This window comes from Saccostrea cucullata, unplaced genomic scaffold (assembly GCF_032062105.1).
Source record: "Saccostrea cucullata isolate Sc308-1 unplaced genomic scaffold, CSIRO_AGI_Scuc_v1 ctg403, whole genome shotgun sequence".
NCBI lineage: Eukaryota > Metazoa > Mollusca > Bivalvia > Ostreida > Ostreidae > Saccostrea > Saccostrea cuccullata.
In genome coordinates, this window is record NW_026932593.1 from 300056 (window position 1) to 324207 (window position 24152).

General features: G+C 31.6%; 1 protein-coding gene across 7 annotated transcripts in view; it reads right to left on the reverse strand.

Annotated features, from left to right (window-relative positions):
* Positions 1–1210: 1210 nt before the first annotated feature.
* Positions 1211–24152, reverse strand: part of LOC134235516 (uncharacterized) — a 35212-nt gene continuing 12270 nt past the window's right edge. For 4 of the 7 annotated variants that reach the window (XM_062717653.1, XM_062717650.1, XM_062717652.1 and 1 more), the window contains 23 exons: positions 19769–19939; positions 19243–19264; positions 19013–19140; positions 18755–18808; positions 17514–17681; positions 17154–17216; positions 16114–16272; positions 15476–15514; positions 15187–15327; positions 11645–11722; positions 10639–10815; positions 10462–10489; positions 9282–9409; positions 9107–9166; positions 8916–8972; positions 8214–8329; positions 3627–3727; positions 3305–3378; positions 3062–3121; positions 2886–2964; positions 2709–2788; positions 2396–2479; positions 1213–2305 (listed from right to left, as the gene is read on the reverse strand). In XM_062717653.1, coding sequence (XP_062573637.1) covers positions 2087–2305; positions 2396–2479; positions 2709–2788; positions 2886–2964; positions 3062–3121; positions 3305–3378; positions 3627–3727; positions 8214–8329; positions 8916–8972; positions 9107–9166; positions 9282–9409; positions 10462–10489; positions 10639–10815; positions 11645–11722; positions 15187–15327; positions 15476–15514; positions 16114–16272; positions 17154–17216; positions 17514–17681; positions 18755–18808; positions 19013–19140; positions 19243–19264; positions 19769–19939 — 2286 coding nt within the window. In that variant the 3' untranslated portion in view covers positions 1213–2086. Of the gene's footprint in view, positions 2306–2395; positions 2480–2708; positions 2789–2885; positions 2965–3061; positions 3122–3304; positions 3379–3626; positions 3728–8213; positions 8330–8915; positions 8973–9106; positions 9167–9281; positions 9410–10461; positions 10490–10638; positions 10816–11644; positions 11723–15186; positions 15328–15475; positions 15515–16113; positions 16273–17153; positions 17217–17513; positions 17682–18754; positions 18809–19012; positions 19141–19242; positions 19265–19768; positions 19940–21559; positions 22931–24152 lie in introns of those variants that run through there. The other 3 variants (XM_062717657.1, XM_062717656.1, XM_062717654.1) reach the window with 3 other exon arrangements.

Sequence of the window (24152 nt, forward strand, 5' to 3'; positions counted from 1 at the left end):
TCCTACACGTAAGGCTTGGTACATTTAAAAAAAAATAGTATTCTAGTGACAGGATGCAACAATATATGATCTGCTGATTCTTCTTTTTGCTATTATTTTTGGTGAATTTAGAGCATTTGCATTCCCTTTCGTCGTTTATTTTAAAATGAAACGTTTTTTAAATTGATCACATTAGAGACACAATGTCTCTTAAACTCAGAGACTCACGGCTAACAAAGATAAACCTAAGAAATATACTATTCCTTAAAAATAATGACACATGTACCTATGTAAAGATGGATAAATTAGTCATTAATCGCTCTGGGATTATATCCCATAGTATATACGATTAAAGACGTACATTATTAGAGTTGTAAATTATACTTTTTATAGAAGCTTTGTTTATTAAGAAGAGTTTGGAGTTTAAACAATGAACTAGTATCAAGGACAATAATCAATCTTTTACTCACGGTCAAAGTGTACATCATTCCCATATGGATCCGGTTAGTCTCCTTCTCATTTCGAATGTACATTACATATACGTGAAGATGCATACATATCGATATTGTTGACAGATTGTTGTCTTTTTTTAAAAATATAAGATTTTGATATTTTTTCCTTTCTTTTCATATATAATTTTAGCCCAGCTCTAACCTCATCTTTGCACAAAGGGAAAATTATGAACAAACAAAAAAATATTTATTAAGCTTGAGCCTATGAATATCAACGTTAATTAACGTTGGTTCCGCTCCATGACATGGGCCTGATAAATATGAATACCCCGAGACTAGTCGTTTCTAATGCAAAGAATAAATCTAATGTATGGATTTCTTCTGGCCGTCAACGTACGACGGACGTCGACTTCAGAAAGGTGACACAGGTTAACCATTAGTCTTCATGTATAACAAATCTTAGAATGTGTATCACGGTGATCCAACTTCAAAGCTCTGAATCAGTTTATGAACAATTTTGGTTTTTATATTATTTCTCCGATATAGTTTTGTAATGGATATTTCAAGTTTCTTTTTCCAGTAATCTATAAGGACTTGGACTTGACGTATCTGTTTTCAAGGAATTCTACTTAGGGTATCATACCATTGACCTCTTCCTTTTGTGAAAGATATACATGTATATGCATTAAGATACTAGATTATAAAAGATAATTTATTAAATCAATAATTATACATCAATTGAAACATGTGAAATGAACTATTAAATTTGATACACTTCATTTTTTTTTATAACAAACAAAAAAAAATTCCAACTTTGCCTTTGACATGTGATTTGAAACCGATCTTAGTGAATTAAAGATGACTATGAATTGAACACAAAGATACATATCATACACTACGAACGCACGTGTGCACACAAGCATACACAGGGAAAAGTAGCTCGCAGGAATTTCATACGAAATTCGCACGAATATCATGCAAATTCTTCGCATGAGGAGATGAAAACAAATCACATGCTATTTGCATGAAAATGTCATGCAATTTTTACATGAAAATCGCATGAATATTATGCTATAAAAATTCGCAGGAAATTCATGTGAAAAAAGAACTCAGGTTTCCTATCAATATCATGCAAAGACAGACATATTTTTGTACCCTAGAAATAATTATCAAGTTTTTTTTTATTATTTTTGAGTGTCCCAAAACTCAATCCATTAATTTTATCTTTCGAATTCTTCCTTGTAAACAGGATTTTTGCTTCTTCACAATGAATTTTACTTGGATAATTCCATGAATTCTATATCTCCTCTTTCCTTACTTTGTCAGTTAATCCAGATACAAGAAATGAATGATTATACAAAAAGTTACTTTGAATTTTATGAAGTTTACATGTGGAACTTATCACATGATTTAATTTGATTTTCAGATGAATTTCATGCAAAAAGCAAAACGCAATAAAATCATGCGAGCCACTTTCCTTGTGTATACACGCATATATACTTACATTGTATACAGAGAGAGAGAGAGAGAGAGAGAGAGAGAGAGAGAGAGAGAGGGGTAATGAAATGTAATATATATTAATTGCACTGGAGCACTTTTGTCGTTTGTATTAGTTTTTACATTATTGCAGATTATGACATCGCCTTACATAAATATCACTTATGAGGCTTTATTTTATGATAAAACAGAATATAAGCATCACTTTGAAGAACTTCCGTCAATCCCACTTTTCGAACATAACTGTCATCCCGACATTCCCACTTTCCACTCTGTATTTTCTTGACATAGGCGTAGTAATGACCACCTGTTAATCCTCCAATATGGACAATTACACCGTATAATTTGTATTTTAAAAACTCTGGCTTTTTTACTTTCTGTAAATATAAATTGTGTTACCCCATTAACACATGTATAAAAAGATAATAACGTTATCATATACAGACATAAAGGAAGAAATGACTTACGGAGAGATGAATAGAATTTGAAAGCCCTGCAAAATTCTCCCAAAACTTTGGATTTCTATGAACCCTTTCAAAGCGCTCCCTGTTCTGTAATTAAAATTGTAAAATTAAATATTAAGAAAGAATATTTGAACCTTCTTTTGAGAAAATATTACATTCCCTCCATTCCAGCATCAAATATATATTTATTTTGAAATGCTATGTAATAATGCATGAAAGATGGAGAACATCTGATGATAGAGAAACAGAAAGATTCATTTTAATTAAGGAAGGTTTCATTTTAGCTGATGTTAACACAATAATTATTTAATACAACCTCGGATATCATTCCAAGCTGCAAAACTAAGACATCTGGATACTTTTTTATCTGTATCTCTTTTCGTACAGTATGATGTTCTATTCCAAAGAAGGAAAGAAAAAATATTTAAGATGTTTCTTGTTCATGTATAATATGTGAAGCTTCATAGATACTAATTGCATGGTGTATACGTACTACAAAATGAACAAGGGAATATATCGGTCAGTGTTTCACTTGCTAGAAACTGATACAAACATTCGCCTATTTTTGGATCCTGCACAAGAAATAGAAATTGTTAACAACAGTCTTTTTTACCATTTTAATGTTTGAAAAATGAGACGAACACAGAATCTCAGTCTACATGTACTTACATTGTTTTCCACGGTGGGTAATGGCAGTGAGAAAAAACTGCTTTCACCGTGATACTCCTTCTAAATTAAGTTTTTTAAAAGAAGTCAATAAGCAACGTACTTAAGCAGAGTATGAAATCAAAAATTTCGAGTTTATTTGCTTTGGATTTTATTTAGTTATCAACCACATAAATATTAATTTACATTCACTTCCTTAAAGTACAGAAAAAAAGTTTATGCATAAGATTAAATTAAATTACGTACCTTTTTGCATTTGCAGCAGGTGTATTGGTCGTGTAGTTCACCTCTAAAAATGCCAGTTGGATCAATCACACTTCCTTAATATTTAAAACAAGGCAAATTTAATATTTACTTAACTTTGGGTAATTTTTTTTAACGTTGTCGTTTTGGAAAAAATCAATTTTGAATTGAATGTAATTACTGTATTGTTTCATTTCCTTTTCGTTCTCTGAAATGGTACATGTTTGTACAGTTGATAAAAATGACAGTGATACATCTGATCAAAATAAATATCCCAAATTTAATTTTAAAAATTATCGAAAAGAAAATCAAAGTCTGTTGAAACCTTCTTTCTTTTCCTTCTGAGCTTCCTCTGCAATTCCACTCAGCACACTTGTGAGGAATGAAAGACTATCATGCTGTGCATACTCCAAAAATAAAGTGTCACTGAAATGATTGTGACAAGCAGATTTAAATGAAATTAAATGAATTTCATAAATGATGAGAAAACCCAAAATAATTAATAAAAGGTACATAGTTTCAATTTTAAACCTATTTCCGTTAATCTGTCTTTGTGAACCATACATGTATATATGTTACAGTGAATATGGTAATCAGGAATTTCATGTACGAGGGGTTATCAAAAAATTCGTTGAGGCTACAAAATTAGAACTATGTTGTCTAAGCTTGCAAAATTTACAAGGAACATAAAACAACACAAGATAAAGAAATGTTGAAAATTTTAGCTTGATACGTTTATTATTTCCCAAATTATTATAAAATAAAAACGACATTATATGATCAACCGGCGCCGTCGCCGCTTTGTTACAATGCACTTTGAAAAATTACGCACTTTGAAAAAAATTTTCAAAGTGCGTTAAAATTTGGGACCAAGCTAACGCACTTTGAAAATTTTTTTTTTTCAAAGTGCGTTAATATCGACCATATTAACGCACTTTGAAAACAAATGTAAAGACTGATTAATATTTTTTCAAATAATCGGTATGATAAATAACAGATCCTGGTTTGATAACTTTTTTATGATAAAGTCACTGTAGGACCTGAGATATTGACGTTTTAAATATTTAAGGTGTTGATAAAATAGAAAGGAAAATTAAAGGGTCTTGATAAAAAAAGTGACGATTGTTTAAGTTCATTTTCGTTTCTTCCTTTTTTTTTAAATTCTATTCTTCGATAAGTAGATGTAAAGGTGTATAGAGGGCACTGCTTCAAGCAACGCAGCATTAATCATAATAAAAAGGGGCCAATTTGATTGTTCAAAACTATGAAAATTCTTTCTCTCTCAAACGTTTTACTGTACTTAAAATTTTCTAGTTTTCATCTGTTTTAATTAACTCATTTATTATTGAAAATTTTCAACGTCATAACAGTTAGGTAAAATACATAATTATATAAATGCTTTGAGTATAGCATAGACATCGAGACTGGGCGAAGTGCCAGGGGAGGTGATGGAGGGCTAAGCCCCCCACTTATTTTGGAAAGATATATATACATCGTATAAACATTGAAAATGCAGCGTACCCTTTTTAAGTTTATTGCTCCCCTCCCCCGTTTGTACGTTACCGACACCTAGTATGTTTTTGAAAGATAAAGATTTGGACTTAGGGATCTTATACCCGTCTTCTCCTCTTTTCGACGGGAGTAAAATCAATTCATTTTTGAGGTTAGGGTTAGGCTTAGTTTTTTGAAAGATAAATAACAAATAAAATCTTTCCATGACTAAAATATGATTTTTTTTTCAAAGTGCATTAAGTGTCTCAATGGTAAAATATATTGATGTAGACTCTTAACGCACTTTGAAAAATTTTTTAAAAGTGCGTTGAGTTGGTCACAAATTTAACGCACTTTGAAAAAAATTTTCAAAGTGCGTTGATTTTGTCCCAATTTTAACGCACTTTGAAAATTTTTTTTCAAAGTGCGTAATTTTTTCAAAGTGCGTTGCCACACCGCTTATAGTTTCATGCCGAAAATGTCATTATTTTTCAATGTCTGCCTATTCTACCTCGTACATCTATTTTGATGAGATTCCCTTTAACAGAGTGAGGACTTCAACCCCTCTATTTTTATTTATGACTTTACAATGTCATGAACAGCAGCTTTCAATGCATTTATTATTGCAAATGAATATATACATTGGGAGAGATCCTCGCTTGATTGTGCCAGCATATTTTGTTTGGAGTTCAATATAGGTAAAACACATGACCAACATCATTATTTGACCTGATAGATTTTTTAAACCTTGAATACAAATCCACATAAACTTTGCATCCCGTTTCTCTCTGAATCTATTTTGGCATTAAATAAAGTAATCTGGATGCAATTTTTTTTCTCCGTAGCTATGGCAATGTTGGAACATGAAACCCATCCCCCTTTTAACGTCATTTTCAAGGCAAATATTCGTTTGGATACTCCATGTATAATTTACGATAAAATTTCCTAGAACTTCCAGAATGAGGTAAAAATTCCATATTTTATGGAACATACGTGTCCCAACAAATACCTAAATAAACGGGATTTTTGGATGTCAAATGTTAATATCAAAATAGTTTATCTTTGTTAAACTCAAGTCGGAAAGAAGTTGTTTTCGAGGTTGCGCCGCCTGGACATACTGTTGCTTACAAAAACTTTACTAATTTATTTAAACATAAACGTATGATTTGTGGTTTATTCTATAGATAGAACAGATGATGATAACTAAATATTTTTAAAATTCATTGATGTACCTAAAGCGGTTTTAATTTTATGGCGCTAGTCCACGAACTTTTTGATAGCCCTCGTACATGTATGTCCTAAATTTTACGCAATACACGAAATTCTTACTGGGCTTAGGGAATTCACGTATTTACTGAATTAAATTAGGAAATACACATATCTAATGACTTCATCAAACCTTTCTACACGTATTTACTGTGTTTTGGTGAAATAATTTCAAACATGAATCATAACATATGAACAGTTGCACGGTATACTGTAAACCAACTTTTATTCGCGTATGAGAAATTTTCGCGAGGTTTGCGAGAGCCTTGTCATCGCCAACTGGTCCTTAAAGTCTCTTTTCCTATTAAAAACAGTACCAGAAAGGCTTGATCCCGAAAATTAATCCTCGCGAACTAGTTTACTTCATGTAAATAGCGAAATAAATTTGTCACGAATAAAAGTTGGTTTACAGTATTCAATATTCATATCAGTTAGCATATTATGTTAATGAAAAATATTTGAAATCAACCACTTTTTATTTAAATATTTAAAAAAAATCAGTTTCTCTGAATATTAACCCAAAATATCCACATAATGAGGCCGTGCTGAAATGTGTTGTCTATAACACAACACACTTTAACGAAGTTATGTTTATTCTTTTATACTTTTTTATCTGAAAACTAAATTTGTTTTCTGGCACTTTTTATTTTATTACAATGTAGATATTCATGCAATGCTACTTTGCATTAATTGACAGTAAATTTAAAACTCTCAAGCATCTTATTTGCAAAGAAAACAATTTTAATGCTGTCTCGTGAAAAATGCAAAAAAAATCTTATAAAATACATTAAATGTAACGAAATTAAACTCAGTAATTCAAGATGAAACTTAATTTTAAGGAATTGTCCACCCTCACATTTATAATGGTCCAAAATATGGAGGAAAAAAAACATTTATTTTCAAAAATTAAGTTTGAATTTATTAATAATTGCAATCTATGTCTATATTACCATAATTTTAAAGATGTAAGACTCAAATAAACAGAAGTAACACATATATCACCTTTGAAAAATGGTACACTTTTGATAAATTTTATTTAAAAAAAACTATAATTGAAATACATAATTCTAATTTTAAAAACTCCAAATTAATTGCTTCTTCTACCGGAAAGGAGTTGATCTCTATTAAGAGTGTTAATAAAATGCTTTTTAAAATATATTTGAATTGTGAGTATCAGGAAATAGGAAATCTATTTTACATTAGAAGTACCGTAAAGAAAATGCCTAAATGAAGATACACGATAAGGAATTATCACTCTGAGCAATATTTTTGTAAGATTGATAATTAATTAAATTAAAAAAATATGTACCTACATGTATAAAAATCTTTTACTTAATATTTTTCATCACACCTGAATAGCATTCGTCCTAGATAGTTCTGTTTAAGTTGTGAATTTCAATTATTTAATAAAGGTTTTTGTAAAAAAAAAATCTTTGACATCAGAGGAGGATGAAAATACCTAAAAGCATTCGCTCTTAAATGGAAATTTTGAAAGACAGTGCACTGTGTCTCGCCAAGAATTCAAAATCATTGCATAAAGTCAGCTTTGTAAAAACAATTCTCATCAAATGGTGCTTAAAAACATACATACTAATATTTGTATACGTACTGAACATTTTAAAGGAAATGTATAGACATCCAGCTTATATAGTTTAGTACAAATGTGTAAAATCGGCTAAAATTTTCAGTAAATACATGAATTCCCTAGCTATTCAGTAATTACATGCATTTCCTAAACGACCAGTAAATACATGTTTTTACTGTATGGTTTAGGAAATACATGAAATACCTGATTTACATATTTTCCGTATTCAAATTTCAAAAATATTTTCCCACATATATAACAGAATTCAATAACAGTTTTCTACTTTCAAAACGTTTTCCCTAAAATGTCATTGTATTATATTTCATAAATATACTTTTGGTCGTATAATTGCCATTAAAAATAGACAGTGTAGAGCACTTAATAGTTAGAATAACAATGACTTTTCTTTGAAATGAAACTCGTATGTGTCCTGATTATATATTGGTTTGAATTATTTTTTGATCTTGCTTTAACCAGCTTCTACACTTTAGATATCTTGTGATTAATAGTTGCTCATGATAACGAAAGGCCAATCTTAGGTACACACGTATGTACATGTAGTGTACTCACATGCTTGCAAATTCAGCTTGAAATCGAATAAGCCAATCTTCGATGTCAGTTTTCGATGAGCTCTCAGTTAGCACTCGCCAAAGAATTTCACAAAGAGTAAATGTCCAATTTTCCTCCTGAAAATATTGCATAGCACATATAATGCAATGTACGACTATAATCATTTACAATACGAGCAATTACAATAATTTAATACTGATTAATGAACATTTCTAAAACATATTTTTAAGGAAAAACAATCAAAGTGAAGTTTAAATTCCAATTCATGTAAAAAAAAAATTATAAAATAATAACGATCAGAACATTATGATGAGTTATTATATAATACTTATTAAATTATCAAAAAAATTGATGAATTTTTATTAGTCGCAGAAATACAAAATGGTCCTTTTCAGTTGATAAAAATATCAATGACAAAACGTTGCCTCGATGTTTCCCTCCAGCTAGGAAGGTACATTAGAAACGCGTATAAAAGTTTTAAAAAAATATAATGTGTTTCGTACAAAGCTTACTTATAAAACAATGTATTCGTCTGGCCACAAAATGTAGGTTTTCGTTTTGAGTATACATTTCTGCATTCCTGGCGATTTACTTTAAATTTAACAATACGCAAAGCAGTTCCATAAACACTTGTTGTTTAGACAGCATTAGAATACATTTACGTAAACATTGTCAACTGGATCTTTTAGTAGAAACATTTACCCTTTGTTTATTCATGTCTCTGATTTTCGTGAAGAAACTTGGAGTCTCTGCTAGAACCTAAAAAATACACGAAGTTTTTTATCATGAAGATGTCCATGTGGAAAATAATTGCAGGTATCATTTTCAATGAAAGTATCAACATAAACATACACACACACACGAGAGAGAGAGAGAGAGAGAGAGAGAGAGACCTGAAACACGCTGTTTTTGTAGCAAGTTAAACCTAGATTTGGTAATCCATTTTGTTTGACCTGAAAGGGAAGGAAATCAACTGCTGATCAATTTAATGCGAGATTTACCTGTGTGACTCATTTTCTTAAAAGGCTACACTATCAGACAGATTTCAAGGTTTCTTATATAACTTACACTCTGTTCCTCAACCTTTGAGCATTGGAATGAATAGGTCATAACCTTTCTTCCATATTCCCGCACACCATTGGAACTCGCTTCTCTTTTATATAGAATAACTGCAGATTGCTGGTTTTCTTTGGAAGCTTCAATGCAGACATATGGATTAAATTCTTAGGATTCAAAGCCCATAAATTAACGAGAAGGGATTTTTTTTTTAAGAATTGGGTACAAGTATTGCACTTCACAGAAAGAAAAAAAACTTGGGGAATTCATTTAAATGCATTTTAGAAATAGCACTCGGGTTTTAAGGCCGAAATCGGGTTTGATAAGTTGTCAACTTCTCTAGCTCCTCGAAATCTAATAGGAATTAACGAGATTGGATAAAGAAGCGACCCATTACTGCACACTGATACTATTAAAATGATATCGATATAAATACCCGGAAATTCCCAATAACTTTTATGGATGTGCAAGCAACAAATAACTCATCAAGACTTCAGAGCTAAGATGGCATTGCTTTTTTTATAACACTATCAAAAATATATATTTTATAATGAAGGTATACACTGATTGAAAACATTATCAACCACGGTAACACCGCAGTAATGATATGCAAAGTGATATATTGTAAGATGACTTTTAAGAGAAATAAGATTCAAAGACATAATCAATAATTTATTCATACGAGTATTTATATGATTTTTATTGTTGTTGTTTCATATAATATGGTATTTGCATATTGAAAACATATTGAAATTTGATAGGGAAATCATACAAATTAAAAGATCAATCCCCTCTCCCTATATATCTCTGCATGTACATAATATTTGTATATATGATTAGACTTCAATATTTTTCCATTAAAAAATGTCAATTCTTATACAGCATCTACCAAACCTCACATTTTACGTTGTTCCAGTGACCTTGTAAGAATGGCATGGCACATTTATCTATTCTCGTACGAGCTTTTTGTTAAAATCATTCCCCTTTAAAGGCGTGATGACCGTGACAAGAAACAAACAAAAGGATGGTTGAAGTAACAGAAAGTGACATAGTCAAAATAATCTTAGCTCTTACAATTGTGATATGTAGTCTTGACGACCTGATAGGTTTTCATTTTCTTTTGTAAAGAAATGTATAAGTTAGGCAGTTTGTAAGTGAAATTATACATTTGAAGAGAAAGAAAATTACATACCCTTAGACCCTATATGTTTTTCTTCCATCTAGTAAAAGGCAAAAAAAAAAATTTAATTGAGACATAAAGAAAAAGTAATTGTTGCTGTCTGCTTACCCTTCATCAATTAAATATCTTGTTGCTACGTTAGTTTTTTGCATTTTTATTCTGCGAATCTATTACGTTTTATAAAGCTACCTGTAATTTATTATCCAAATCATTAGGAAGGGTTGTTTTGGGTGTAAAGAAAAGTTCCACACAGTCTCTTGAGGGGCAAGTAGCTATCCCGGTCCCCTTGCTTTTTTCTAGCAGTTTCGTAAAGCAACTTTTGCAAATTGTATGATTGCATCTTCGTATCTGCCAAACCTGTTCAATCTGTTCAATCATAACATAGCATTGTTTAAATCATGTTAAATTAAATAACATCTCAACATTTTCACGCAGATTAAGGTTTTAAAAGGATGCATAAGTTACACAGACTATGTCATTTTTGAATGAGGTATTTACATGTAATCATAAAACAACAAAAAAAACCCAATAATGAATATTTATACCAAATTAAGTAGATGTAATTTACGATTTAAAAAAATGAGTACTATGCGTCTTTATATTCTTCATCGAATATGAGGTCGTGTAGCCACTGGCTTTTCAACATGTACTTGAAAGAAAATATCAAATCTATGTAACATCTTACAACTATTTATTGCACACAAATTTACACATTGCATTTTTTGGTCTAAAATATGTTCATTGATAATCAATCTGGAAAGATTCTGTTCCACAAACTTCATTTTTAAAATTGACTATTAGGTTTATAATCTGCATATTAGAGTAGTGCAAAATCTAATAGAAGGAATGATTAGAGTTTCGTTAAAATGGATGAGGAATTAATGCTATAGACATAAAGCAATCTACTTTAAATTGCATAAATGAAAATAAATTTCCTTCCGTATCTTTATCCAGAACTAAATGCCATTTTGAAATATTTATTTTGTACCTCTGGGTCCAAAAAAAAATTAATAAAAATTCAAATATTTACATTCACATACCTATCTAGTCCATTATTTGTACGAAATATATTTATTTAGCATCCCTAACAGTGTAAACTTTAAGTCGTCAAACAGGGGCCGTATGGACAATCATTACAAACATACATCAGATACTTGCGTGGTGTGATATATTGGTAAAATGAAATATGTCTTGCCTTGCTTCCTATCTGGTCCCCTGAACATACACAACAGTCACTCCTTGGTTTCATTTGTTGACTGATAAATAAAGTATCCTTAAAGAAAATAATAAAACTAAGTAAATTTAGTAGCTAAAATACGTAAGTAATTAAACATTTATATACTGGTTTCAGTGCCTCTGATCACGTGCGAATTAGAAACAATAAGCATGCATATGTTTAAATGATATACTAGCTTGTTCGATTACTCAACATCATATATAAATTATTAATAAAAGGGACAACAGACAAATAGAAAGCACTGGCGGTGGCCATTATTTAGGGATTCATATTTATCGACGAAGTTTTATCAATTTAAAAATAGTTACATTCATTCATATGCCGCCTCTATATACCTCAGTGAACTTAAAATAAAAGACATCTTAGAGTGTGCCATATCTGTTTCATATATGGATGTTTTAACGATAAGGGTCAACTAAGAACTAAATTTCAGGTTTCCCATCATCAATTTTCTTATTTATGTACTAACATTCCGCTATCACATTCATACTTAAGACCATGCTCTTAGTACGATTAATTTTTATAAGCCTAGGCAGGTTACTGATAGATAAGTTGAAGTTGTGGCCCCTCCCTACCCCAAGCGGCCAATATTTCAACAATTTAGAATTTAAATTACACAAGAATGCTTCCACATGTTTCATTTTTTCTGATTCTTGAGAAGATTTTTTCGTACATATTTCAAAGTAAATCTATGATTCCCTATTGTGGCCCCAGCCTTTCTCCTCGGGCCATGATTTCAAAAATTTAGAATCTACACTACCTCAGAATGCTTCCACATAAAGTTTCTTCTTTTCAGGCCTAGTGGTTCTTGAGAAGATTTTTAAAGATTTTCCAATGTAAAAATTTCATTCCCTTTTGTGGTCCAATATCCCCTGGAGCCATGATTTCAACAATTTTGAATCCACACTACCTCAGAATGCTACCTCATTAAGTTTCAACTTTTCTGGCCAAGTGTGTCTTGAGAAGATTTTTAACGATTTTTCAATTTAAAACTATCATTCCCTGTTGTGGTCCCATCCTATCCCCTTGGGCCTTGATTTCAACGATTTAGAATCTACACTCCCCCAGGATGCTTCCACATAAGTTACATCTTTTCTGGTTCAGTGTTTCTTGAGATTTTTACAGATTTGTTTTACCTCTTTACTTTGATTTTAAATTTTGATTCCCTGTTTTGGCCCTAACCTTGCCCTGGGGGCCCTGATGCGAACAATCTAGAATCTACGTTAAGTCTGGAAGATTCCACAAACGTTTCATCTTTTCTGGCCTAGTGGTTCTTGAGAAGAAGATTTTTAAAGATTTTTTAAATGAATGTAAAACTATCATTCTCTATTGTGGTCCCGTCGTATCCCCTGGGGCCATAACTGCAACAATTTAGTAAACGCTATCACAGTATGCTTCAATACAAGTTTCATCTTTTTTGGCTCAATATTTCTTGAGATTTTAAAAATGTTTTCATTTATAATTCAATGTTAAATTATCTCGGTTCCCTATTGTGGCCTCAACCTAGCCTTGGGTGCTCTGATGTAAACAATTTAGAATCTTCTTTACGTCTAGAGGCTTCTACAAAAGTTTTAATTTTTTTATCCAGTGGTTCTTGAGTAGCAGATTTTTTAATGACCAACCCTATTTTGGGGTTTTCTTGATTATCTCCTCTTGGAATGAGATTTGGCCCTTTACTGTATGAATGTAGAAGCTCCTTCACCCAGGAATGCATTTTTTTGTTAAAAGTGACCTAGTGGTTTTTGAGAAGTTAAAAATGTGAAAAGTTTACAGACAAACGGACAGACAGAAAGCTAGACAGACGGAAGGACGCCAGACATCGGGTGATCAGAAAAGCCCACTTGAACTTTCAGTTTAGGTGATTGTAAAAAAAAGTCCCTGTCTTGAAAATTGTAGAGGGAATTATCCGGACAAAGAGGGTACCCTATAAACAATAACATGCAAAAAATAATAATAATTAGTTCAACAGCTACTATTTTTCTCATTTATAAATAAAAATAAAAAAAAACCAGCAGTATGAATATCTCTGATATATGTCTAATTGATCTAACAAATTAAAACTTGCTATCGTAAAGACTTTGGGGAGTTATCCGGACAAGTTGGTTACAATATAATTATGCAAAATTTTACAAAACAATGAGAAAGCTCAACTACAGGTATTTTTTCGCATAGATAATTTAAAATCAAAATCCAAGAAAAGTGCAATTTCTGCAATCTCCAATTAATCTCCAAAATAAGAATTTTCTAACTAGATAATTGTAGGATGACGAAGGGGTGCCCCTTATGCAACATTTAAATTCAACAGCAAGCAGTTTTCGCATAAATTATCAAAATTAAAAATCAATTAATATAAATGTACATATCTCTTATATGTGAACAATGGATCTGCAAAGTATAAAAGGTGTCTATCTTGAAAACTGTAGGGGGAGTTATCCGGCCAAAAGGGTTCCCTATATGCAATTGGTTCAATAGCTTGTATTTTTCTTGTGAATTATCACAAAATGCAAAATTTAAGGATTATGCACATCTTATGCACGACATAAATGTCCTATGATCTGCAAACTGGGAACTTCCTATGTTTTAAACTGTAGGAGGAGTTATCCAGACAAATGGGGTGCAATAATTTGTTAAAAAATCATCATTCGTTAATTCTTCAAGTTCAACTGCTGGGATGTTTAGCATAGACTATAAAAAAAATCAAATCGAAGTAATATGCACATTTCTGATGTGTGTACAATTGATCTTCAAATCAAAAATATACCATCCTTGATAATTTTAGGCCTGCAGTAGTTATCCGGACACGATGGATAAGTCACCCGGACAAAAGATGTACTCTTTTGGCAGCCGTCCGCCAGCCCGACATTTTGACCATTACAATAACCGGATTTTTCTTCGGAAAACCCGAATAAAAAGTTACATCACAATATGTACATAGATGTATATATTTTTCTTTTTTCAGTGATATCCAAATTATTTAATTTTTCTATACGAATAATATTCTAAAGATTTTCAAAACTTTTCAAATCTACCCAGTAAATTCAAATGGCAAAGTAGTTCATTTTTTTCCATAATAGAACAAACTTTAAAGGCAAATGATACATACTTCTGAAACCAATGAAAATAGGAATAAAAGTCATGATATTAATGTAAAATAAACATTTTTACTGCATAGATTTTTTCATTTAAAATTTTAGAATAATGTCTTACAATGTGGTAAAAAAAAAATGTATAGATTTATAAGAGTGATTGCAGAAAGGTTCAATTTTTAACATCTAAGAAAAAAAAACAATTTCTTAATATTTCAGACATTTGAGATGTGCATAAGTTACAACTAAAATATGACCCAAAATAACTAATCAATGCATTCATTTTTTTGGTCTATTATGATATGTCTTTAAAAGATTATTTTCTCAAATAACATACATGGATTGAATGATATGTTTAAAAAAAAGAAAAACAAAAATAAATGTTGTTCAGTCCTGGCAAGACTGTTTTCTAACCTTTTCTGTGTATAAGCGCTTTGCCAAGAATTCTGAGGATGAACTATCAATAAAGCTGTCGCACTTTATAATTTGGCATGGAAAAATACGCTGAGCACAATCCTTGCACGAGGCATGGCCACATTTCATTTCTTTCACCGCCTTTCAAAAGAACATCAAACCTCAACTAATTATTGATATCAGTCTAATTTAAAAAAAGAGACAACTCTTTTTAAATTCAAGACTTTTTAATATTAAAATTTATATCTTTTATATTTTATCGAGTAGTATTTTTTTATTTAAAACAAACCTCTTTTCTTAAACAGCAAGCACACTTTAATTTTTCAATCTATCAAAAGAATGAATTAAAAAAGTCATGACATGTACCAAAAATATTTAATGGCAATAAGTCTTGATATTTGAATTGGATGGGAGTAAGCGAAAAAGCCAAAACAATCAAACCTTTCACCTTCGTATGTGGGACTTCGCTTAATAAAGGTGTTAGCTTCAGTATATAAGTGTGGCAAATTATTGCATGGTAGTTTTTATGAAGAAATATCATTTTTATCGTTTTTTGAAATAATTTCCTTTTTTGTAGGTTCTTTCATCTTACTTTTTTAGCTCCTTCCATGCCCGAGGTTAGTACGTTAGGCACATTATTTAGAAATGTAAATTTAGAACTTACATGTATTCCTTTACTTATAAAACTTTTATTCGAGGTCAACATTGCAAGTACGTACATGTACGAATGAAAATCATGCATGAATTGATAACATGATGAACGAAGTACTTTCACCACGTTTGTAATATGGGTGAGCAGAAAAAAAGATTACGGAGCTCATCTAGGACACTAAAATGATTCAAACTTTAACATGCTAAATATTTTTTGAACTATCAAGGACTCTTTTAAAAGCCAACAATACTAGTGTATCAAAGAAACACATTTACCATAGAGCTGCGTTCATCCTCTTCTCTATTTCCTTTATAATTTTCTATACACTGGCATCCTAAAACTGGACATTTTAGAATCATCAATTGAAGTGTTATGCAGAGGGATAAACAGGAATCACAAAACCTGTGTCCACAGTCAATTTCCTCCAGGATTGCCTATATTAAAAATTAACTAGATTTATTGTAAATTAACAAGACGTTTACATGTACTAACAGAATGTACAGACGTTTGTCATAATTTAACGGCAAAGCTCCAAAAACGGCAACACTCCTGCGCTAAGCGTATAGTAAGCAAGCTACTATACGATTAGTATACATTTCTGATTCTTGGGATGATGCATATCTATTTTTAGCTTCTGGTTACCCATACTTCCGTTTTGTTCACGTATGCCTCCGGAATACTTTATATAGTGTTATAATCATAATAGAAAAACGTAAACATTTTTACTGTCAGTACAGTGATAGATAGTCGTTCATTTGTTTGGCATGCTTAGACCAATTAGGAAGACTCCACTAAAAGAAATTACCACCCGGTTAAATACAAATAAACCTTGGTAAGTGTCTAAAAGAATTGTTCAAATATGTCTCTACCAGGAAGGTTACCATAGACACATAGTGAAAAGAGAGTTCGTTAAATGGAGTTGACTCGTGAAAGGCGGTTAGCATGGTGCCGAGGAAAGCTTCATTGGCGTGTGAATGGTCAGCGGTGGAGAGTTATTTTTCCTGATGAAAGTCAAGTCGTTTGGGTCAATACAGGTTGTATTAATGGCACCCAGTGGATGATGCGGAGTCTCCCGATTGTGCCCCACCCCTTGATATGATATATTATGTTGTAACCGTTGCTTTGATTTGGGAATGCAAAATTACGGGTTTGACACAATTACAACCATAAATGGCTCTGTGAAAAGAACTTTGGTGGCGATAAATTATAGCACACGTCTGTAATTAATAAATGGAGCATAGTTCCAATGAATATAAAAAAATATTGCAAATTTCATATCTAAAAAGACAAAAACAATCGATCATTTTAATCTCACCTCCGTCTTTTTGCAAAGGACACAAGGTGTAGATCCACTTACTGGTTTTAAATACGATGGAACCTATAGAATGTCATATTAAATTAAAAATAAAGGAATGTGTGCATAATTATGGTGATTACTATTAATTACATAAAGTCAATATATATTGTTTTGAATACTAACGTATAATTAAAACAAATATCCCTGACTGCAATAGGCAAAATTAAACACGACACGTATTCGAACAAACCAAAATGGATAAAGGAAGAGCAAGATATTTGAATAAGTGGACTTTAAGAAAGGCTAATTTGTGGATCAAGAAGTAAGTTTATTTGATCTCTAAGATGTCATAGAAAAGAAAAAAAATGTTTTACTTACTAATAACCCATCATTTTCACAGTTTCTGATAAATCGTTTTGCATTCCCAAGGCTTCCACATGATAAACACTTATTACAATGCAATTTATCATCTTTTTCAGTTCTAACCAAGAATTTAAGACACCGTAAACACCAACCATGGGAACACTGAGAGAACTTTATAACAGCCTATAAATATATTTATTTATACCTTTTATACTTATTAATCTGTCAGTGTATTTTATTTTAATCAGTGATACGTCTGCTTTCCAAACACCACTAAACATTCAATACAGTCAATTCAATTGTCTAATGTAAAACCATGCCATTCATATATATATTTGTCATTAGCGGCGTTTGTGTGTTGGATTATTTGTAAAACGAAAAACATAAAAATGGCGACACTTTGAGGTGATTTTGGCTTTTCCATAGACGAGTTTCCTTACAAGCTGATGTTGTTATATTCTGTTATACCTAAATACAGTTTTCATGTCTCCTAACTTATTTGATATTATGGTCGAAAAAATGGCATTGTTAGGACATACAACCTATTTCAATACCGATTGTTACGATGTATGGCCATGTTTTTCAAGATAAATTTGACGACTGACTATGTACCTTTTACTTGACCAATACGTACAAAAAATGTAATGCTCTCGGCGGATGACAATGTGACATGTCAACGGGCATGCTTACTCTTCTACTGGTCTCATCGCTGGAAATTTCAGGGGACAATGCTTCATGCCCTTTTCACCGACTTGTAGCATTCTTTGTTGTTGTTTTTGTTGTTGTTTTTTTTTTTCTTTTATATTTTATGTATTGAATGACTGCATTGACCAGTTATTTTATTTTAAATGAATTATTTTCTTTCTTGCAAGAAAATATAGTAGCATGCTTTATGAAATGTAAAATTTCATTTATTTTTCGTCTTTACACCTTATAACGACTATTGTTTTTGGACCAACTTTTAAAATGCTACTTATGTGTAATTATTGGTTCTTTATATTATCAATAATGTTTAACGAAGGTTGTCTTTGTTATATTATCATCCCTTTTGTAATAGCCAGACTTACAGCAGCAGCAGAAGAATAAAAATAAAAAATATTGCAGGTTCATGATTGTAAGATTTTATCTTATCAATAATAAACTAATCAATCCTTTATGAACTTCAGTCTGGTGCAAAGTATTAAAAATCTAAAATTCACAGGCATTAAAACACAGAAAATTATATTCAACGATAAATTATCTAGTATAATGCATACCTTTGTTTGACAATAACTGCAATTTAATCTTTCTCCGTATGAAGGGCAAAGTAACTGTTAATAAAAATTAGGACATTTCAGAACATATACATATGTATATTGCATAGTCATAATAAATAAATCAATATGCATTTAACAGACGTATAAATTTCATACTGGTGAACACATCTATTCAAATGATGTAGTACATAAAATGTACTTTTTGGAAAGGGGGGTGATGATCAAGTGCTATATGAACAAATAAAAATCCCTTCTTACATGGTTCATTCTGTCTGCTTCCGTATATTTACTACTACGTCCTTCTAAAGTATCCCTCTTGCATGTATTTGAACAGTCATTTGGAATTTCCAGAACTTTTAACGTGTTTTCATTTTTCTTAGTAAGCTCTGTTTGTATAGAAAATCATTCTCAAACTTAGTGTATTTTTTTTTATTTTTATGTGATTTAAATAGGCATTAAAATAAACAAAGCAACATTGTTTTTCTTACCTTCAAAGTAGTTGATATTATTCTGAAATCAAAACAAAACATATGTTGAATTCTTTAAGGTAACATTACTATTAAGGTTTTATAATATGTAAAGGAAAAATGTTAATATTAGTACTCGTAAGATCAAACATACCATATGTATACACCTGTACATTTTACAAGTAGCCAATCAACACTTATGTACATGTATTTGAAACTAGTCAAATGAATGGGTGTTTTGGAACCAAGGTGATATTTAAGTTTCTAAACAAAAGCCAGAATTAACTTATTCGTCATTTTCTTAAGCAGTGTTTGATTTTTGTCAAGATTGAAATTCATTCGCAATTATTCAAATCAATCAAAGATAATTCTCATAAACCAAAAACGATCCTTCAAGTCATAAATTAGCCTCAGACAAGCCCAAGCCTATTCTTGGCTATACATCCGATTCCTCAATCCTCACTTTTATTTAGATCTTCTTGAAAGGTTCTTGGAAATTTGCAAATTCTTTTAAATATATAGTAGACTTTAAAAATATGTTATTTACCTTCAGAATTCCTGGATCGTCAAGTACAGCTTTCAAACACAGAGCAGGAACCCGTTGCGAGCAAAGTGAAACGCTACACGTAGCAAGTCCGTACTCGTTTGAATTGCCGTATATTTTCATCGTGCAAGGTTTACATGCATTATGATTGCAGATAGCCAATTCAATAAAAACCTATTTTTAATAAAAACAAAAAAATTTACGCATAAGTTAACATATTCAAATATTCATATTGTATATTACTCTGAGTCTCGGAATCCTACCACCGGTAATATTCTCAAGCTACATTTTAAATTGAATGATGTCCACTTTTTTTATCCAATTGTTCAAATTGAGAAATCACTTTTCCAGTTATTTATTACGGAACCCAGGTGAAAAGGTTATAGCTATTCCCATTTTTAAAAATCTCAATTCCACATATTCCCACTTGCAAATAACGATAGATGTTTAGATTTACCTGTATTTTGTATATTTAAAGACAGAAAATAATGAATACATCTATGAAAAAGTATGATTTATTTTGGATTTTTGAAATAACAAGCAAATTCAAAGAATTGTGGTCCCCCGCTTTCGGTGACTTTTTGGGTGAGATGTCATTTGTTTACGACATTTAGTGTCTATTATGAATGCCCTATCATAAGTCATATATTTAGAAATTATCACTGAACTCCAAGGTCAAGGTCAAAGGGTTAACGTTCTTAAAGCCCTAGCACTTACCATTCAAAAGTTATGGTCAAGGTTAAAATTTTCTCATAAGTAAAAAAATCTCCAAGGTCAAAAGGTCAAGGTTGTTAGTATCAAATGAAAGGTCTTGCCACAAAAAATACATATGTGAAATATGAAAGCCCTGGTATCTACTGTTCAAAAGTTGTGGCCAAGGTTAAAGTTTTTGAAAAGTAGGTCAAACTTCAAGGTCAAGATCCAAGGGGCAAAGTTCTTGGTATTCAATGAAAGGTCTTTTCACAAGAATTGTATATATGAAGTATGAAAGACCTAGCCCTTAACATTCAAAAGTTATGGTCAAAGTTAAAGTTTTTCATAAGTACGGAAATCTCCAAGGTCAAAAGGTCAAAGTTGTTGGTATCCCAAAAAAGGTCTTGCTACAAAGAATACATATGTGAAATATGAAAGTCCTAGTGCCTACCATTCAAAAGTTATGGCCAAAGTAAAAGTTTGGAATTTTTGTGTAAAAGTGGGTCAAACTCCAAGGTCAAGGCCAAAAGGTCCAATTTGGTGGTACCCAAACAAAGGTCTTGTAACAAGGAATACACATATGAAATATGAAAGTCATAGCTCCACTGAATCAAAAGTTATGGGCAAGGTTAAAGTTTTTGTGACGGACGGACAGACTGACGGACAGACGGACGGACGGACAGACGAATGAGATTTAATGTCCCCTCGCTTTCGCGAAAGCGGGGGACAATAAAAAGATCTTACAACAAATAGCAACTTAGTACCTAAATTTAAGAACATAGTTAATTATTTGTTTACACAAAATTCCACTTACTCCCACGTGAAATTTCACCTTTTTCTACCCGATTTTCAGAAAATGGGAATAGCTTGCATAAACCGGTGAAAATTCATGTTGTTTGAATAATTGCCTTGTTATTGAAGATTTACGTGTAGAATATTTTCCTGTTTAGTAATTCGGGACTATTGCAGAAAAAAACACAACAACCCGCTTTAATGGGTTATGTAATATTCTTCTTAAATGGTTGAAACCGTTAGTTCCATATTAACAAATAATTAAATAATTTTTATATTGGTTACAGCACTGTCTGTTTGAATATTTACAATAAGTATCGTAATCTAGTCCTGTTTTCTTGATATGTACGTCATGGTATACCATGCTGATGAAAAAGCAGACTGCTTATGAAGCGGTTCATAAAAGTGGCCTTGGCAGTGAAAAATGTTCTTGCTAGTTGAACCTAAATGGATGATTATGGAAAGGGATTTTCAACATTCAGTAGTTGTAAATATAATAACATAAATAAATTCATTTAATCATGAATTCAAGCTGTTTATCTTAATTGAAAAGGAAGTCTTGAAAGGGGAAAAATGCGCTTCACATATACACACAATGATCGTAGCTATGTAACACACTTTTCTCATTGACATTTATTCTAAATAATTCTTAAGTGAAATACATTTATTACACTCATCACGGACATGACTCCTTTTATCGAAAGATAATACAAAAATTCTTCAAATACTGTAAAATCACTTATTTTTGTGGAGTTAAATTTTCGTGATTTGAGGAAAAAAATGTTTGTAGGGATTTACATGTATATTAGTGGTAAAAGAGGTCAAGCATGGTATTGATTACAATTTTACAGATTGTCAGACTCTTCAAATCTCAAAAACAAAGAAAATTAAACTAGCTCGGAAATATGTGTATAATGTTTGTTTTTTTTTTTTGTAAAAGTGAGAAAAAGATGATTTTGTTGACCTCATCTCTCAACATACGATACATAGATCCACTAAATAAAAAATACCGTTTTCATCTTTTCGTGCCATAGAACTTTATATATTTTTCGAAACTTAGGAAAATATTATTTCATTTAACATTTTAAGAAATGATGCTCATATGTAATTTTAAATCATGAAGGATATAGAGGTAACGAACAGTATAAAATACCAACTTCCAAATCATCAGAGGTGGGATCAGGTGCCATGGAGGAGTGAGCATCCCCTGCCGACCCATTAAAAATAAGAAATGCACACTTAAGATAAAAAAAAGTTTTAAAATATGCAAATACTTGTACCGTAGCATTTGTTTATTCATAACCTTAGGACACATTAATGATATAATATATCCAGACTTTGTTCAACGATAATCGTTGGATATGCTTACAAATGACTACATGGCCCTCTTCAGAAAAATACCAATCTTTTTATGACTCACCTATAAGTTTGACATAGAGTTTTTGCCTAAAATTTAACTCCCAAAAAAACCGATTTATAGTCGATTATATACGGTAGTCATTTTGTTAGCAAAACATCCAAAAAGTTACAATTTATTTCTGCAAAAAAAAAAAAATTACTTCGACACTCTTACTGTTCAACATTTGCAATAATTCTATGAAGAATCAGTACTCTTGCCATATGTTCTCAACGATTAAATTAGCTTCTATAAAACGTGAAATCAGTAGTTGAGCGATTTTTGTACAAGAAGGATATGGAAATAACGAACAGTATTCAATCTCAACGTCCATTAAACAAATATACAAAATAAGAGTAGAGCAAACACGGACCTCCGAAATATCAGAGGTGGGATCAGGTGCCATGGAGGAGTGAGCATCCCCTGCCGACCGGTCACACCCGCCGCGTGCTCGTTGTCATAATCAGGAAATAACGGAAAAAATCCGTGGTCAATTTAGTGTATAAATAATGGACTAACAATTGGTATGAAAAACGTCAGTCAGCATTTCATTCAATGACAAATTGTATTTGCTGACAAGGTCATTGTATCGACCATAGAATTTACGAAATGATGACTTTAAACGAGACTGTTGATATTCTTGTTTCATCAACTTGCTTGTCAATAATTTACCTCGTTTAAGAAATTGTTCATACGTAGAGCACGCCCTTGCGTATCGAATCAACTGAGATATAAATACTCATTTGTTAGACTCGACACATTATGTATAGAAATATTTTTGAAAAAATAACGATCTATATTTACACTGTTCTGTAAGTTGTTTTCCTTACTCAGAAAATGTTCTGATCATGCTTACATCGTGCCTTACGAAGTCAATTACAATATTCTGGTAACCTTTCCTTCAATTAGTTGATAAACTGAAAGACTTAAGAAAAAACTATCTAAGTTTGTTAGTTTCATGATATGATCAAACATCTGACTTGCATGCCAAAGGTGTTTATGTATAAAATTATCACGCAAGACAATTTCTTATCATCATCGTGAAACCAAAAAATCTTACAGTTTTTCCTTTTTTAAATGCTGTTCATTTTGAAATTTCACGAGCTCTATGTACCGCGTTGCGTAGTTTATCTATATGCAGTATAAAACAAGAGGCCCAGGGGCCACAGCGCTCACCTGAGCACATCGGGGTTGAATTTACTCCCTCCCCCCTTCCAGGCGTTCATCATTTGAACAAACTTAGAATCTACACTACCTGAGGATGATTCCATATAAATACCCCGGGTATCACTAATCATAGCTTTGAAGTACTTGAAAAGAAGATTTTAAAAGGTTTCCCTATATATCCCTATGTAAAACCTGGGTCGGCCATTTTGGCCCCACCCTAGCCCGGGGGTTCATGATTTGAACAAACTTGAATCTACACTACCTAAGGATGATTCCACTTGAGTTTCATCTTTCCTAGCCCAGTGGTTCTTGAGAAGATTTTTAAAGATTTTTCTTATA